The 18,235-nt window shown below is 46.0% G+C and overlaps 1 protein-coding gene across 1 annotated transcript in view; it reads left to right on the top strand.

Moving 5' to 3' along the window:
• alg14 (ALG14 UDP-N-acetylglucosaminyltransferase subunit) overlaps positions 1-12,623 on the top strand; it is a 53,338-nt gene extending 40,715 nt beyond the window's left edge. Inside the window, exon 4 of the mRNA XM_055641471.1 lies at positions 12,118-12,623. Within this exon, the coding sequence (XP_055497446.1) occupies positions 12,118-12,348 (231 nt within the window). The 3' untranslated portion in view covers positions 12,349-12,623. The remainder of the gene's footprint in view (positions 1-12,117) is intronic.
• Positions 12,624-18,235: the final 5,612 nt, after the last annotated feature.

Raw genomic sequence — 18,235 nt, 5'->3', positions numbered from 1 at the left:
TTTACTTTAATTTAGAGATCTAGCACGAAAACAGGCCCTTCAGCCCACCGAGTCCATGCCGACCGGCGATCACCCCGTACACCAGTGACAATTTACAATTCTTACCGAAGCCAATTAACCTTGTTTCCTCTTTTACCCCCCACACCCACACCCCCCCCCCACCCACACCCCCCCCCCCCACCCCCCCCCCCTCCCTCCCTCTCCCTCTCACACCCCTCTCTCCCTCCAACACCCCCCTCTCCCCTCCTCCCTCTCCACACACCTCCCTCTCTCTCCCTCCCACACCCCTCTCCCCTCCCTCTCTCCCACACCCCTCTCTCCCTCCAACAACCCCCCTCCCTCCCTCCCTCCCACACCCCCCCTCCCTCCCTCCAACCAAATAAAATAACAGTGATCTACACACCAATTCTCTACAAACTATCTCCAAATATCTTCAGCTCAATGTGGCTTAAGCTGCAATCTGTGTCAAAGGTCTCGACCTGAAACGTCACCTATTTCTTTTCACCAGAGCTGCTGCCTGTCCCGCCGAGTTACCCCAGCTTTTTGTGCCTGCTTACGGTTTAAACCAGCATCTGCAGTTCCTTCCTACACAATAGGTGTCAGACCCCATGTGTAACTTGTTCTTGACTCCTCTCAACCTGAAAGAACGGATGTATACACAGAGAGAGAGAGAGGATGTTTGAAAAAGTAGTTTCGTTTTCCCGCAGGAGTGGAGATGTTTGGGGAAATCTAATGGAAATATCTATAATTAGGAAATGTTTTTCAAAAGGTAACTCATCGAGTGCACAGGTTCGTTTGCGTGTAACCCAGTAACATTAATTGAAGACTCTCAGTAGAAACAATGAAGGGGGAATAGGGATTATTTTTCCACACTCTGGGTTATTTATAGTTTATCAGTGGGTATTGGGGTTAGACCATAACATTTGTTATGTTTTGCAAGAAATGAAAGAATTTAAAATAGGTTGGGATAAGTGATAAGTGGCTGTCTTCTGTCCGTTTAGTTGTATAATTCTTCAGGAAATACTTTTAAATAGAATCAAAAAGTACCAATTGGGTATCAAAAGGCAGCAATTAGAACCCAAGTATTATAACCTCTAATTTGGTCAAAGCTCTGATCAAAGTTTACTGGGGAACCTGGCACTAAATGGAACCATTAGAAATAAACATGGCTATTCTTTGGTCATAAGGTCACAAGGAGTAGAATCAGGCCATTTGGCCCATCAAGTCTACTCCACCATTCAATCATGGTTGATCTATCTCTCCCTCCTAGCCCCATTCTCCTGACTTCCCATAACCTCTGACACCCGTGCTAATCAAGAATCGATCTATCTCTGCCTTAAAAATATCCACTGACGGCCTCCACAGCCTTCTGTGGCAAAGAATCCCACAGATTCACCACCCTCTTGGTGACCCTGCCTGCTCCATAGCGAAACTAATGAGAAACGAGATGTGTAGGAAGGAACTGCAGATGCTGGTTTAAATCGAAGATAGACGCAAAGTGCTGGAGTAACTCAGCAGGACAGGCAGCATCTCTGGCAAAAAGGAATGGGTGGCGTTTCAGGTTGGGTTGCCTTTTACATGCCAGGCTTTGTCCCGCCCCTACCTCTCTTTACCAGCTTTCCTCTCCCTACTTCAATCAGTCTTACCTGAAACGTTGCGCGTCCATTCCCTCCAGACATGCATCCTGACATGCTGAGTTCCTCCAGGAATTAGCGTTGTGCTCAAGATTAATGTTTTGTCTGATCTGTTGAGACACAAGGACAAACCTAAGTACATGAAGGAGTCAGCCAACTCCCTACTTATTTGACATGATACTCTAGTTCTGCCAGGAGACTTCATGAATCACTCTAGTTCAGCTCCTCATCTGTTTCTTAGGAATTTTCTCTGACACTTCCAGAGATACTTTTGGACTAATCCCAAACAGGTCTCCTGTCAAATTAAACGGGAATGTTGTACGATACAGTGCATCTTTGTTGCAACGCTAATTCCTAAGAGTTAGGCACAGCAGCAGTTTAGTTTCGACATACAGCGCGGAAACAGGCCCTTCGGCCCACCAAGTCTGTGCCGGCCAGGGATCCCCGCACATAAACACTATCCTACACACACACACACACACTAGGGACAATTTACAATTATACCAAGCCAATTAGCCTCCAAACCTGTACATCTTTGGAGTGTTGGAGGAAACTGAAGCACTCAGGGAAAACCCACATGGGGAGAACGTTCAAGCTCCATGCAGGCAGCACCCGTAGTCAGGATCGAACACGGGTCTCTGGCGCTGAAAGGCAGCAACTCTACTGTTGCGCCACCGTGCTGACTGTATTCCTTCAATTCATTCATGTAAGTCTATATAGGTGATTTGGGTGAATGAACCATCCAAATACAGACATAATGTCTGATTAATGTGGCTTAGTTGTCGTTAGTCCAGGTGATCAGGAACACAAGCCAAAGCTGCCTGAAAGCTTGCAAAGTACCTGCAGGCTCCTGGACAACCTTGTATCAGATCCCAGGTCAGTCTAAAACTCCCCTATTTCTGTATCTTCTGAAGTAACTCAGATGCTCTGGAACATCTCATTTCCTCATAACACTAATGCAGTTCTGGAGAGAGGAGGATTCCCCAACTCTTGAGGAATCAAGAACCAGAGCACATTACGTAGGTTTAAGGTGAGAGAGCAAACATAGAAGCATAGAAAATAGGTGCAGGAGTAGGCCATTTGGACCTTCGTGCCAGCACTGCCATTCAATATGATCATGGCTGATCATCCAAAATCAGTACCCCGTTCCTACTTTCTCCCCATATCCCTTGATTTTGTTAGCCCTAACTCTCTCTTGAATACATCCAGTGAATTGGCCTCCACTGTCTTCTGTGGCTATGAATTCCACACAGCTACAACTCTCTGGGTGAAAAAGTTTTTCCCCATCTCAGTACTAAATGGCCTAATCCTTATTCTTAAACAGTGACCCCTGGTTCTGGATTCCCCCAACATCGGGAACATTGTTCCTGCATCTAGCCTGTCCAATCCCTTAAGAATTTTATGTGTCTATAAGATCTCCTCTCACCCTAAATTCCAGTGAATATAAGCCCAGTCGATCCATTCTTTCATCATATGTCAGTCCCGCCATCCCGGGAATTAACCTGGTGAACCTAAGGTGCACTACCTCAAAGATTCAATAGGGACAAGCGGGGAAACATTTTTACCCAAAAGATGGTAGGTATATGGAATCATCTGCCGTAGGAGGTAGTTGAGGCAGGTACTGTCACAATGTTTAAGAGACATTCAGACAGCTAGGTTTAGAGGGACATGGGCCAAATGCAAGCAGGTGGGACTAGTGTTGAAGGCGCATGTTGGTTGGCGTGGGCAAGTTGGGCTGAAAGGTCTTGCTCTGTGAATATGACCTTAAATGGGCAGGTTGCCATCAGTTTGTGGTTGAATGTTTCAGAAATTTGTCACGCAGCACTGCAACAGGACCATCGGCCCACTGAGTCGCTGCAGATGGCCAAGCATGCACTAGGAAATGGACGTTGATTTTTCTTTCCCACTCGCTGCTCAGGGAATCGCTTCAAAAGAAGACTCAGTGAACTATTAGCCTCTTCCAGTCTCTGAGAGACTGCTGACTTCTGGAATTTCATTCATGTGAATCATTTTCTACACTCTTAATACGTTCTTCAGATGGCTCTGGAGGCAGAGTGACCATGTTATTGGACTAGTCTTCAGGGAGTTGATCAGTGATCTGGCCACAAGTTCCAATTCTATCATTATGCTGAGGAATTTAACCTACAGAAATTAAATGCGTTTAGTTTAGTTTAGAGAGACAGCTGGGAAACAGGCCATTCGGCCCACCTTGTCCACACTGACCAGCGATCCTTGCACGCTAATACCATCCTACAAACACTACCGACAATTTACAATTTTTTCCAAGCCAATTATCCTACAAACCTGTATGTCTTTGGAGCATGAGGAGAAACCGGAGATCCTGGAAAAAACCCAGTGGTCACAGGGAAAATGGACAAACACTGTACAGACAGCAACTGTGGTCGGATCGAACCCATCTCAGGCGCTGTAAGGCAGTAACTCAACCGCTGTGTCACCGTGCCGCCCCTGGAGTAAAGTGTTAGGACTGGTGATTACAAAATCTACAGGCGACCCTTTAGTCACAGAGTAAAACACAAAGTGCCGGAGTAACTCAGCGGGTCGGGCAGAATGTGTGGAAAGAATAGATAGGATACCATTCCAGCTTGTGCCCCTTCTTCAGACAGACCCGAAACGACGCCTATCCATCCCTCCACAGATGCTGCCTGACCCGGTGAGTTACTCCAGCACTTTGTGCTTTGCTCAGGGTTCCAGCATCTGCAGTTCCATGTGTCCCCTGCGGTTACTGAGTTCAAACGTCGGAGATTCTCCTTGTAGACTTCACAAATAATGACAAAATAATTTGAGATCCGGAATAAAATTTGTTCTATGATAATTTATCTGAATTTTTTTTTTTTTTTTAGTTACTTTCCTTGATACAAGCACAGATTATTGAATTTGTGTAATGAAAAATCATGATATGAACCTTTTTGTACGAACATAACCTCACCCTGTCCCCACCCCACTTGTAACACAAGGGTCTCCTGTACTAAAATGGATCTATTTGGTTCACCAGTGGTATTCGGAAAAGGAATCTGCTATCGTATCTAATCTCGCGTTGTGTGACTCTGCCCCAATCCACCGCAAAATGTTTTAATCTTAACAGCTCTCTGAAGTGGTTCAGCAAACCAGTTCAAGAACAATTGAGGAAAAAAATACAACAGCAAAGCCAGAAACACTCAACACGTCAGGCAGCATCTGCTGATAGAGAATCACTCGACGTTTCAGATCTGAGAAAAAACACAGGGTGCTATTGTAACGCAGCACTTCTGCAGGACACGGATAGGCGATATTTCATATTGGGACCTAGAGTGACCCGACATGTCGCCCATCCATGTCCTCCAGAGATGCTGCCTGACCTGCTGTATTACTCCAGTACATTGTGTCTTTTTTGTTTGTAAACCAGCGGTACTGGAGAAAACAGGTTATTTTTCAGTAAAAATAGCGGTTAAAATGTGAGAGAGAGAGAAACATAGAAACATAGAAATTAGGTGCAGGAGTAGAGGCCATTCGGCCCTTCGAGCCTGCACCATTCGCCATTCAATATGATCATGGCTGATCTCCAACTCAGTATCCCGTACCTGCCTTCTCTCCATACCCCCTGATCCCCTTAGCCACAAGGGCCACATCTAACTCCCTCTTAAATATAGCCAATGAACTGGCCTCTGTGGCAGAGAGTTGCAGAGATTCACCACTCTCTGTGTGAAAAAAGTTCTCCTCATCTCGGTTTTAAAGGATTTCCCCCTTATCCTTAAGCTGTGACCCCTTGTCCTGGACTTCCCAACATCGGGAACAATCTTCCTGCATCTAGCCTGTCCAACCCCTTAAGAATTTTGTAAGTTTCTATAAATCCCCTCTCAATCTCCTAAATTCTAGAGAGTATAAACCAAGTCTATCCAGTCTTTCTTCATAAGACAGAGAGAGGGAGGGATGGGTAAAACAGAAAGGCTGGGGCCAAATGGCTTAAGGTAGCATTGGAAGTACATCATTGGGTTGGAAGCTGAGGATAGAAGATGTTCCAAGAATGTAATGCCCAAGGTCAGTGTGGCTTGGCTTTTGCATCGACAATACAAGTATCCGGCAAGTGAACGAAAACATGAATTGCTTTCCATTTAATGATTCTAATCGTAAATGTTTTCATTGGAAAGATGACTTGGTTTACAGGAAACAGCGTGACTGAGCTTCTCAAGCTGGTGCTGGCAGTGGCTGCCACAGCTGACCTCAGAGGTGAAGTATGTGCAGAAAAATGCAGTCAGCATGAAACGGGTGCAGGGCTCGGCCCAGAGATACGAGAGACTGCAGATGCTGGCATCCTGAGCCAAAATACAAACTGCTGGAGGAACTCAGCAGGTCAGGCAGCATCTATGCAGACCTCACCCACACTGAAGAAGGCTTCTGTCCCGAAATGTCATCTGTCTATCTCTCTGCCTCCCCAGACGCTGCCTGACCCACTGGGTCACAGTTATGACCTTCCTTATGTATCAGATCACAGCATCTGCAGCCTCTTGAGCCTCTACTTATCACCGACCAACCTCCACCCTGCCCTCCCCCAACCTGCCTCTGGCTGCCCCTTTGTTTTCCGACCCCATTGAGGGTATTGGAATTTGTCAATGGAACTGATGCGCTGCAATACACTACAACAGTGAGAACTATATCCTGCACTCTGTATCTTCTTCCCCTTTGCTCAATTTTGGTGGCCCAGCGCCAGAGACCTGGGTTTGATCCTGACCACGGCTGCTGTCTGCACGGACTTTGTACGTTCTCCCCGTGACCGTGTGGGTTTTCCCCGGGTGCTCTGGTTTCCCCCCACACTCCAAAGAAACATGCAGGTTCGTAGGTTAATTAACTTCAGTGAAGATTGTAAATTGCCCCTAGTCTGTAGGATAGTGCTAGTGTACGGGGTGATCACTGGTCGGTGCTGACTCATTGGGCCGAAGGGCCTGTTTCCGAGCTGCATCTCCAAAGTAAAGTAAGCTATTGTACTTGAGTTTGGACTGATTGTATCCATGTATGGAATATCTAATCCGTTTGGATAACTTGCAAAACAAAGCTATGCTCTGTGCCTCAGTACATGTGACAATAATAAGCCTAAACCTAAACCTTTCTCTGGTTATCATTTACTAGTAGCTGTTCCCAACATCACACCTCTTCTCTCCCCTGGCACCTGGCTGCATCTGATCATCCTCTCCCTCCTCACCTGTTACCTACGTCACCCCTTCCTCTCACCTCCTTATACTTGTTATCTCCCTTCTATACCCTCAGTTCTAATGCAGGGAGTCTAAAATGAGAAGGCGTTTAGGGTATTTCTGCCTCGACCACTAATCCTAGCGCAAGTGACAGCGGCAGATCCAATTACAACAGTTAAAAGGCATCTCATACAGCGTGGAAACAGGCCCTTTGGCCCAATCTGCCCACACCGACCAACATGTCCAATCTCCACTAATCCACCTGCCTGCCTATGGGCCATATCCCTCTAAACCTACCCTATCCATGTAACTGTCTAAATGTTTCTTAAACGTTGCTAAAGTATTTGGCTGGTCTTGGATTGGAATGGAGTGGAGGAACTCAAGGCAAATTGGGGCAGATGGGATTAGCATGCATGGGCGTAATGGTCGGCATTGAAGAGTCGGGTCAAAGGTCTTCCTGAGGCAGCCCCTCCTCAATGTTGGGGGGTCAGTACCCACGATGGCCCGGGCAGTGTTATGTTTGGCATGGACATTGTGGGCCGAAGGACCTGTTCCTGTGCTATGCACTCTTCTCAGTGATGAAAACCAGTCGTGTAGGACTTTGGCTAAAGGAGAGGAAATGGAAGGGAGGGAAACGATAATACTTTCCCTATTTTCTAAGGTGAAATCCAGCATTAGTTGTGTGGGTATGGAGCAAATGTGAACAGTACATGGAGGGCCATCTGAGAACAGTGAAGGGAATAGGCCAAGATGATCATTTCACTGGTGTAATGTTTTTGGCATCAATAAATGAATCTTTTGGTGTTGATGTTTCTGTTCTTAATATAGATGGTGAAAGAATGTAGTAAAAATGAGCCACTGGTGATGGGAGTTTAATTTCAACATGTTACTTCATCTAACACGTTAATGAAATTGGCTCATTCTTTTACACGGTGACATATATCATTTACAATGCGCGTGTGGAATGTAACAATGCTTTCCTTGGTCAATGACTTATTAGTTTTAATTAGATCATTGCCTCGGTCCAACAGCAGGGCAAAATGTGTAGGAAGGAACTGCAGATGCTGGTTTAAACCGTAAGACAGACACAAAAAGTGGGAGTAACTCAGCGGGTCAGGCAGCATCTCTGGAGAAAAGGAATAGATGACGTTTCGGGTCGAGACCCTTCTTCGGACTGAGAGTCAGAGGAAAGGGGAGGCGATGGAGGGAGATATAGGACAAATGAATGAAAGAAATGGAAAAAAGTAACGATGATCAAGGAAAGGTGGAGCCCACAATGGTCCATTGTTGGCTTGATTGTAACGAGTTATAAAGACAGTGAAACTCGACAGGACGACAGTGAAACCAGTACGACAACTAGGGTGGAGAGGGTGGAGAGAGAGAGAGAGAGAGAGAGAGGAAGCAAGGGTTACTTGAAATTAGAGAAATCAGTACACATGCCGCTGGGTTGCAAGCTGCTCTGGCTGGCTGCTGGCTAAAAAAAATAAGCAATTAAAAAAAACTTTTTGGACCTAGTCTTCCTTGCTCTTTGCTTCCTGTAATTGGCATCCCCTGAGGAGAAGGACTGGGTGATGCTTCGGGTCGAGACCCTTCTTCAGACACACCCAAAACGTCACCCATTCCTTCTCTCCAGAGATGCTGCCTGTGCAGAGACGTTGAGTTACTCCAGCTTTTTGTGTCTATCTTCGGTTTAAACCAACATCTGCAGTTCCTTCCTGCACATTGGCATCCCCTGCCTGGCAAGGTTGTATGCAGCTGGCAAATGTCAGGGACTCTGCCAATTGTGTGGGCTTGCTTCTCTCCTCTGCATTGTGGACGTTTTAATCAGGGAGCAATGTCGCGGTCAGGTTAACTTTGTCCTTTCCGACAATATCCATGTGAACATTGCATCAGATATCCTAGGAGTGGGAGTACTGGCAAAATAGATCTTCCTCCACCTAAAGCCCCTTCAGCCCAGGGATTGATCAAACTGCCTTGTGGCCTGGCTGACTCAGTATCACGCTATGCACTGTCATGGTGGAGCTAATCAGCTCAGTCCAGCTGTCTGATTTATAACAGCCAGACTCGCCAAACTTTGGCACAAGTTTTACAGAGATATTTCAAAAAGTCAAAGTTGTTTTGAAAATGTAATGTTTCTCACGCTAACCTACAGTGCCTTCCATAATGTTTGGGACAAAGACGCATCATTTATTTATTTGCCTCTGTACTCCACAATTTGAGATTTATAATAGAAAAAAAATCACATGTGGTTAAAGTGCACATTGCCAGATTTTATTAAAGGGTATTTTTTATACATTTTGGTTTCAACATGTTGAAATTACAGCTGTGTTTATACATAGTCCCCCCCCTTTCAGGGCACCATCATGTTTGGGACACATGGCTTCACAGGCATTTGTAATTACTCACATGTGTTCAATTGCCACCTTGACGTGGGTATAAGAGAGCTCTCAGCACCTTGTCTATCCTCCAGTCTTTCCATCACCTTTGGAAACTTTTATTGCAGTTTATCAACTTGAGGACCAAAGTTGTGCCAATGAAAGTCAAAGAAGACATTATGAGACTGAGAAACAAGAATAAAACTGTTAGAGACATCAGCCAAACCTTAGGCTTACCAAATTCAACTGTTTGGAACATCAGTAAGAAGAAAGAGCACTGGTGAGCTTACTAATCGCAAAGGGACTGGCAAGCCAATGAAGACCTCCACAGCTGATGACAGAAGAATTCTCTCCATAACAAAGAAAAATCCCAAAACACCTGTCCGACAGATCAGAAACACTCTTCAGTAGTCGGGTGCGGATTTGTCAATGACCACTGTCCGCAGAAGACTTCATGAACAGAAATACAGAGGCTACACTGCAAGATGCAAACCACTGGTCAGCCGCAAAACAGGAAGGCCAGGTTACAGTTTGCCAAGAAGTACTTAAAAGAGCAACCACAGTACTGGGAAAAGGTCTTGTGGACAATTGAGACGAAGATTAACTTATATCAGAGTGATGGCAAGAGCAAAGTATGGAGGAGAGAAGGAACTGCCCAAGATCCAAAGCATACCACCTTATCTGTGAAACACGGTGGTGGGGGTGTTACGGCCTGGGCATGTATGGCTGATGAAATGGATCACAAATCTTCATTGATGATACAACTGCTGATGGTAGTAACATAATGAATTCGGAAGTGTTATTCCTATCTGCTCAAGTTCAAATAAATGCCTTAAAACTCATTGCAAAGCAACAAAGGAGTTTTTCAAAGCTCAAAAATGGTCAATTCTTGAGTGGCCAAGTCAATCACCCGATCAGAACCCAGATCATGCCTGTTATATGCTGAAGACAAACTGAAGGGGGACTAGCCCCCAAAACAAGCATAAGCTAAAGATGGCTTCAATACAGGCCTGGCAGAGCTTCACCAGAGAAGACACCCAGCAACTGGTGATGTCCATGAATCGCAGACTTCCAGCAGTCATTGCATGCAAAGGATATGCTACAACATACTAAACATACCTACTTTCATTTACATTACATTGCTGTGTCCCAAACATTATGGTGCCCTGAAATGGGGGGACTATGTATAAACACTGCTGTAATTTCTATATGATGGAACCAAAATGGATAACAATGTGCACTTTAACGACATGTGATTTTTTCTATTACAAATCTCAAATTGTGGAGTACAGAGGCAAATAAATAAATGATGGGTCTTTGGCCCAAAAATCAAGGAGGGCACTATTTGTCCACGCACCCTTCCCCTGTCTCCCTAACGTAAGCATCTCTTCCCCTCTGTAGCACAAGGCTCCTTCCCTCTCGTATCACAACCCCTCTTCTCTCCTGTAATATGTATCATTCCCTCCTCCCCTCCCCTCCCCCACAGCACAATCTTCTTCCCCTCTCTCTTTCATGAACCCTCTTCCCCTCTCTGTAACACAAACCCTCTTCCCTCACTCTGAATCGTGATTCCCCATGACAAGAATCATGAGAGGAATAGATCGGGTAAACGCACACAGTCCCTTGCCCAGAGCAGGGGAATCGAGAACCAGAGGACATAGGTTTAAGGTGAGGGAGAAAAATGATTAGGAACCTGAGGGGCAACATTTTCACACAAAGGGTGGTGGGTGTATGGAACGAGCTGCCAGAGGAGGTAGTTGAGGCAGGTACTATCACAACATTTAAGAAACATTTAGACAGGTACATGGATGGGATAGATTTAGAGGGATATGGCCCATATGCAGGCAGGTGGGACTAGGGACATGTAAATGGGATATATTGGTCGATGTGGGCAAGTTAGGCCGAAGGACCTGTTTCCACGCTCTATGACTATGATTTCTCTGTTAATGGAGCCATTTCCCCCCCCCCCCAGTAGCATGAGCTATTTTCCCCCTCTCTGTAGTAACAACTCTCCCCACCTCTGACTGTAGTGCAAGTCTTCTACCCATTCTGTAGCACAGGCCCCCTTCCTTTGTCTGTAGCCCCAGCCCTCTTCCTCCTTGGTGCAGTGCGAGTCGTCTTTCCCCATGTCCAGTGCAAGCCTTCTTCTCCTCTCCCACCCCCTACACCCTCTGGTCTGTAGCTCAAACCATCTTCCCCCCTCTCTCTCTGTCCCTTGCCCTTGTCCAATCTCCCTCTCCAACCCTTCCCGGCTGTTTTTTCAGAAATGATGTTCCATTTGCACCCGTACAGTGAGTCCATCACAGGTACTGACCTCCCCACCTTCGAAGGGATCTACAGGAGTCGCTGCCTCAAAAAGGCAGCCAGCATCATCAGAGACCCACAACACCCTGGCCACACACTCATTTCACTCCTACTGCCAACGGGAAGAAGGTACAGGAGCCTGAAAACTAAATGTCCAGGTTCAGGAACAGCTTCTTCCCAACAGCCATCAGTCTATTAAACACGACAGCCTCCAAATAAGCTCTGAACTGCACACACTAGACTTGAAGGCATTGTTTTTGTCTTTGCACTATTATAAGTTATTTTTCATAGACTGAACTTTTGTTGTTGTTTATTATGGTGTCTGTAGAGTACCATGTTCACATATCTATTGTGCTGCTATAAGTTATGGGACATATGATAATAAAATACTCGAAGGCCTTGCTTCCAGCTGTAGAATGACAGCAAACTGTAGACATTGGTTAACTTGAAGCCTCAACTCAAGCAAAGAGGCGTCAGGAGATTTGGGGAGAAGGCAGGAGAATGGGGTTGAGAGGGAACGATAGATCAGCCGCGATTGAATGGTAGAGTGGACTCTCTGAGCCGAATGGCTTAATTCTGCTCCTGGAAACTGATGAAACGTCCCATTGTGTTTCCTTGCAGGTTCTGTGTAACGGGCCGGGAACGTGTGTGCCCCTCTGTGCATCTGCCCTCTTGCTCGGAGTGGTTGGATTGAAGAAAGCGCTGATTATCTACATCGAGAGCATCTGCCGCGTGGAATCCTTGTCCCTTTCCGGGAAGTTACTCTACCATTTGTCAGATTACTTTTTTGTTCAGTGGCCCACACTACAGGAGAAGTACCCGAAAGCAGTGTTCCTCGGTCGACTAGTTTGAACGTAGCTTCGGAGACTGCGACAGCGATCGTATAGATGACGCAGGAAACAGCAACAATGCAGAAAATAATCAACGATCCAGATTCTGCAAGGAGGAGAACGCACACTAAAGAGAATGGCGAAAATGTATGACCATGGGGATTTATCTATCAAGCTGCTATTTGTGGTCTCAAGATTGGCACCAGGCCAGAGAACAAAGTATTAGCCACGTACATCGGAGTACGAGGGAGTCGACCACCAAATAACTTCAGTTATGACATTAAAAATGCAAACTGCATCAAGTCTGTCGATTTGTTTGTTCCTCCCACTGCTAATGACTTCAAAACAAACAGTTGTGGTCATAACTCCTCTCTCTCCTTACGGGAGTTTTCTTTCTTATTAATCTCCCAATTTCATACCCCAGTGAATTTATTTCGGGTCATGTATTTAATGAATTTTTATCGGGTCATGTATGATTGGAGAATTTTATGAGAGGTAGAGGCTGTCAGACCGAACAAGCCCAATCATTTCCATGGACCCAACACAGCTAGTATTAAGTTTAATGGGTCTACTCCAACAGTGGACCTCAATCCACTGAATATTAAAAAACAAGGATGCAATACTGTGGCGTTATATGGCGTTGTCTTCAGTGGAAGCTCTGCAGCTGTTCAAAAAGACGGCTCACCACCACTGGCGAAGCAGAAAAGAGACCCGGGTTCGATCCTGACTACGAGTGCTGTCTGTATGTAGTTTGTACGTTCTCCCCGTGACCTGCATGGGTTTTCTCCGGCTGCTCCAGTTTCCTCCCACAGGTTTGTAGGTTGATTGGCTTGGTGTAAATTGTCCCTAGTGTGGGTGGGATAGCGTTAGTGTGCGGGGATCGCTGGTCGGCGCGGATTCGGTATCCCGCAGCTCCTCTCTTGCTCTCCCTCCCCCCCATTCATAACAAGGACGGAGTCCCCCTTGTCCTCACCTTCCACCCCATCAGCCCTCGCATACAGCATCTAATCCTCCGACATTTTTGCCACCTCCAAGAGGATCCGAAGGGGCCACATCTTCCCATCTCCACCCCTTTCTGCTTTCCACAGAGACTGTTCCCTCCGCGACTCCCTGGTCAACTCATTCCTCCCCATCCAAACCACCCCCTCCCCAGGTACCTTCCCCTGCAACCGCATGAGATGTAACACCTGTCCCTATACCTCCCCCCTCGACTCAGTCCAAGGACCCCAACAGTCTTTTCAGATGAGGCAGAGGATCACTTGCACCCCCTCCAACCTCTTCTACTGTATCCGCTGTTCCAGGTGTCAACTCCTGTACATCAGCGAGACCAAGCGCAGGTTCGGCGATCGTTTCGCTGAACACCTCCATTCAGTCCGCCTAAACCTACCTGATATCCCGGTTACTCAGCACTTTAACTCCCCCTCACATTCCCACAGTGACCTTTCTGTCCTGGGCATCCTCCAATGTCAATTTGCCTAGCGCAAATTGGGGGAACTGCGGCTCATATTTAGCTTGGGTAGCTTTGAACATTGACTTCTCTAACTTCAAATAGCCCTTGCTTTCCCACTCTCAACATCCCCTCCCCCATTCCAGTTCTCCCACCAATCTTACTGTCTCCGACTATATTTCATCATTGTACTTACTGCCCACTCCCCTGATATCAGCCTGAAATGTCATCATTTCCTTCTCCAGAGATGCTGCCTGTCCCACTGAGTTACTCCAGCATTTTGTGTCTACCTTCGGTGTGTCGAAGAGCCTGTTTCAATAGACAATAGGTGCAGGAGTAGGCCATTCGGCCCTTCGAGCCAGCACCGCCATTCAATGTAATCATGGCTGATCATCCACAATCAGTACCCAGTTGCTGCCTTCTCTCCATATCCCTTAACTCCGCTATGCCCTAAGAGCTCTATCTAACTCTCTCTTGAAAGCATCCAGAGAACCGGTCTCCACAACCCTCTGAGGCAGAGAATTCCACACACTCACAACTCTGTGCAAAAATGTTTTTCCCCATCTCCGTTCTAAATGGCTTACCCCTTATTCTTAAACTATGGCCCCTGGTTCTGGACTCCCCCAATGCAATCCCGAAACAAACAAAAGTAAAATTCTGAGTTTGTTATTGAGGTCCTATGCGTGCGTTGGTTGAGAAATCTGGCTTACAGTTGATCCAGATTCAATGTGTACATAATGCAACAATAATTTATAGGCCACAGCCAGTTTCTTTCCTTTCAGAGTTACGGTAATTGTATTGTAAATGAAATGGGGTGCAGATTCCTATCCTGACCTCAATCTGTCGTGTTTATTTTATGTCAAATGTAAATTTTTTTTAACTGTATAGTGAGCTGCCACTGCGGCAGATTGGAGTTTAAAAAGTGGCTGCTCTTCAGTGAAAACTTCACAAAAGGAGGTTTGTCTGCAGGCCTCAATTCAAGCCGGCTGCAGCTGCGGGCTGCAAGTCACTTCAGGGTTTAACCGGAAATGTACTTGTATTTACGCTACTGTACACCTTATTGATCAACTCACTTACATTTTATTGATTGATACTTTATTATCACCTGTGAATTTTTTTTTTTGCATACAATACACAAGTCTGGAAAGAGTCACCACGTATCGGGTGCCTACATAGTTATAAAAGTATTCAATGCAATCCCGATGTGGTCCCTCTTTCATCCCGCCCCTCCCATGCCAGTTCCCTCTTTGTTTTGGAGGCACAGCGTGGAATAAGGCCCTTCGGCCCACTGAGTCCACGCCGACCAGTGATCCCCGCACACTAGCACCATCCCCGCACACAGACTAAGGACAATTTACAATTTTAAGGAAGCCAATTAACCTGGAAACCTGTACATCTTTGGAGTGTGGGAGGAAACCGGAGATACCAGAGAAATCCCACGCAGGTCACGGGGAGAACGTACGAACTCCGTACAGGCAGCAACCGCTGTGTGGATCGAACCCGGGTCTCTGGTGCTGTAAGGCAGCAACTCTACCGCTACGAAACCAGCGCCACGCCCCCCCATGCCGGGTCCCTAATTGTTGACCTTTAGACCTAGTTTGCTTGAGAGGAAGCAAATTAAAATCGAATTAACTGATAAGTAATGAGAAGCTCGGCTGAATGATTGGGCATGTGTTGCCAAGTTATAAAAAGTAACACAGGAGATGAATTGTAACCATTCAGTATCTCAGCCAAGTGCAAAAGGTTTGCAGATGGATCTTGAGCACTGTGGCATCCTAAACCAATTAGTACAGTTTGACCCAAGTGATGAACATGTTCCATTTGTACAGATGTCGATCTTGTACAGGAATCAGTAAATACACAATGCTCCATCGGGTTGGTGACCACACTGCCATTGTAATGAATGGCAACAAAAGCTCGTGGACTGATAAGAGACTAAAAGTGGAGCGTGAGAGGAAACTCATTCCGCCATTCGTAGGAATGAATGGATGTACCTACGTATGTCAAACTTGTGAATTTAAGCTCTCTATTAAGCAATTCCTTAAAATATATTTTAAAGGAGTAAATGTGAGGAATAATGTTCATTGTCAAATAATATTGGGATTAGAATGCAAGAGATAAAAAACCCGCAAAGAAAAAATGATTGGAAAAGCATCAGTGGGATAGAAAATGGCTGTAAATCAAATTAATTGGGAGCAAATATTTACACAAATCAGCATTACAGCTGTTCAATGCAAGGACAACAAGAGAAGCAAGACAAGCATACATTAATATGCTACAAACAGCAAGAGAATCATACATTAATGCAATGCATTATTCCCTGCGCTTGGCAAGACCAAGATTCTTCACAACCATAAAGTTGCTTTTGAAGTGTAAGCATTGCTTTGCAAATAACAGCGACATATATTGCACCCAGCAAAATATGATCTGATTTAGAATAGAAAATAAAATCCATGCCCCTTTTATGTCTGCCTCATGAGGTAATGGATCAATAAATAACAGAAGTCAGCCATTTAATCTCCGCATCTGTTCATTAACATCACATCCCATGGGCAATGCAGCGTTCCCTTGGTACCAAACTGATCTAGAGTTAAGAGTGTTTTATTGTCGTATGTTTCAGGCATATAATAAATCAAAAACATAATTGTATGTGTAAGTCTGTATATATATATATATATACTAGACCAAGTGCAGACACGTTGGGCCTGCTCCCCCAACGCAGCCGTTCCCTACCCGTAGCCCCCACAGGATACGTGGTCCTCCAACTGAAGATTCGAGCACTCAGCAGTGCGTCTGTTTTTAAATGGCGTCTTTGAGGCGAGATGCGGGCACCAGCAGCCGTTATGGTCACTAGCCAGCAGGAGGCGACAAAATGAGTGAGTTGGGGGGGAGGGAGGGAGAAGGATTTTATTAAAAATGTGTACATAAAAACGACGAAATTTAATCAGGAGTGGATACTTGGAATGAAAAGTGAAATCTCTACCGAAATGGAAAAAAAACTCGGCGCTTCTGGGTCTGGCGTTGGCGTAGCAACGAGTCAAAGGCTGGCAGCCACAAGTCAGAAACACACACAGCTAGCCAGCCAGACACACACAGAGTTTTAATATTATATAGATAGAAGATATATATATATATAGATAGATAGAAGATATATATAGATAGATAGAATATATATATATATATACTCGACTAAGTGGGACCCGTGGGGGGTAGGGTGGTGTGGGGTGTGTGTGAGGGGGTGGGAGAAGGGGGGAGGAACAGGGGAGGGGTAAAAGGGGTGTGTGGGGGGGAGGAGGGGTATGTGGTGAGGAGGGGGGGGGGGAGGAAAGGGGGGGGGGGAGGGTGTGTGTGGGGAGAGGGAAGGGGGGGTGTGGGGTGGAGAGACTCCACTCTGGCCACCGGCTGTGGCACCACACAGCACCTCCCAACTCCACACATCAGCTTTCTCGACTCCACACAGCTGCTTTCCCGACCCCACACAATGGCTTCCCCAACCCCACACATCGGCTTTCCCGACTCCACTCTTGCAGACTCAATCAGTGCGGCTCACGGACTCAGCCCCGCCTCCGGGGTTTTATTCTCCAGCGGGTGCCGGAAGGGGCTTTACCTTCATGGTAACTGACAGGCGAGAAGACCAATCTGCTAATTTCATGTTTTTTTAAACCTTCATAACTTTTGTATAATTCCACCGACCGGAACAAAACTTGGTGCTCTTGGAGAGAGGAGAACGGTGAGTAAAGTGGCGGGAAAAAATATGTGTGTGTATATATATATATATATATGTGTATATGTTTGTGTGTGTGTGTATATATATTTTATATATATTTGTGTGTGTGTATATATATATATATACTAGACCTAGTGGGACCCACTGGGTCCCAGCTTCATATGGGAGGGCTGGTCCTCCAACGCAATATTCCAACTCTCCACCAATTCCAATATTGGTGGCCAGTGACGGGGGGGGGGGGGGTGTTGGGCACTGAAGAGACTGGTTTCCAGAGGACTTGAATGGACATTGTAGGCCAAATGGATTCTTGGGCTGGCGGCTCAGTCACTCAAGCCTGTTGTGCTGGCAGCTCACTCACGGCTGGTGGGCTCGCAGTTGACTCACGGCTATTCCTTGAAATTCCATGTCAAACAGGGTGTGTGGGCACTAAATTCAAGTGCAATTTGATACAATTTCAAGCAGGGTGCAAGGCCACTAAAGACAGTGAGTCATGACCTCTCCCTCCCCCATCTTGCAGAGTCTGAGCCACGCCCACACTTCTGGGTTTTATAGTCCCTCCCACCTCCCACCCGAAGGGGCGTGGCCTTCATAGCATGATTGACAGGAGAGATAAATTCTCAACATTTTTTAAACACTAATAACTCTTTTATTTTTCATCGATGGGAAAAATCCTCGGCACCTTATCAGCGGAGGGGGACTCTTACTCAACCTTACTCAAAGATGGCCAAAAATCAC

This window comes from Leucoraja erinacea, chromosome 10 (assembly GCF_028641065.1).
Source record: "Leucoraja erinacea ecotype New England chromosome 10, Leri_hhj_1, whole genome shotgun sequence".
In the NCBI taxonomy this organism is placed as follows: domain Eukaryota; kingdom Metazoa; phylum Chordata; class Chondrichthyes; order Rajiformes; family Rajidae; genus Leucoraja; species Leucoraja erinaceus.
Note: the sequence above shows the minus strand (reverse complement) of the source record. Positions and strands in the feature narration are given on the sequence as shown.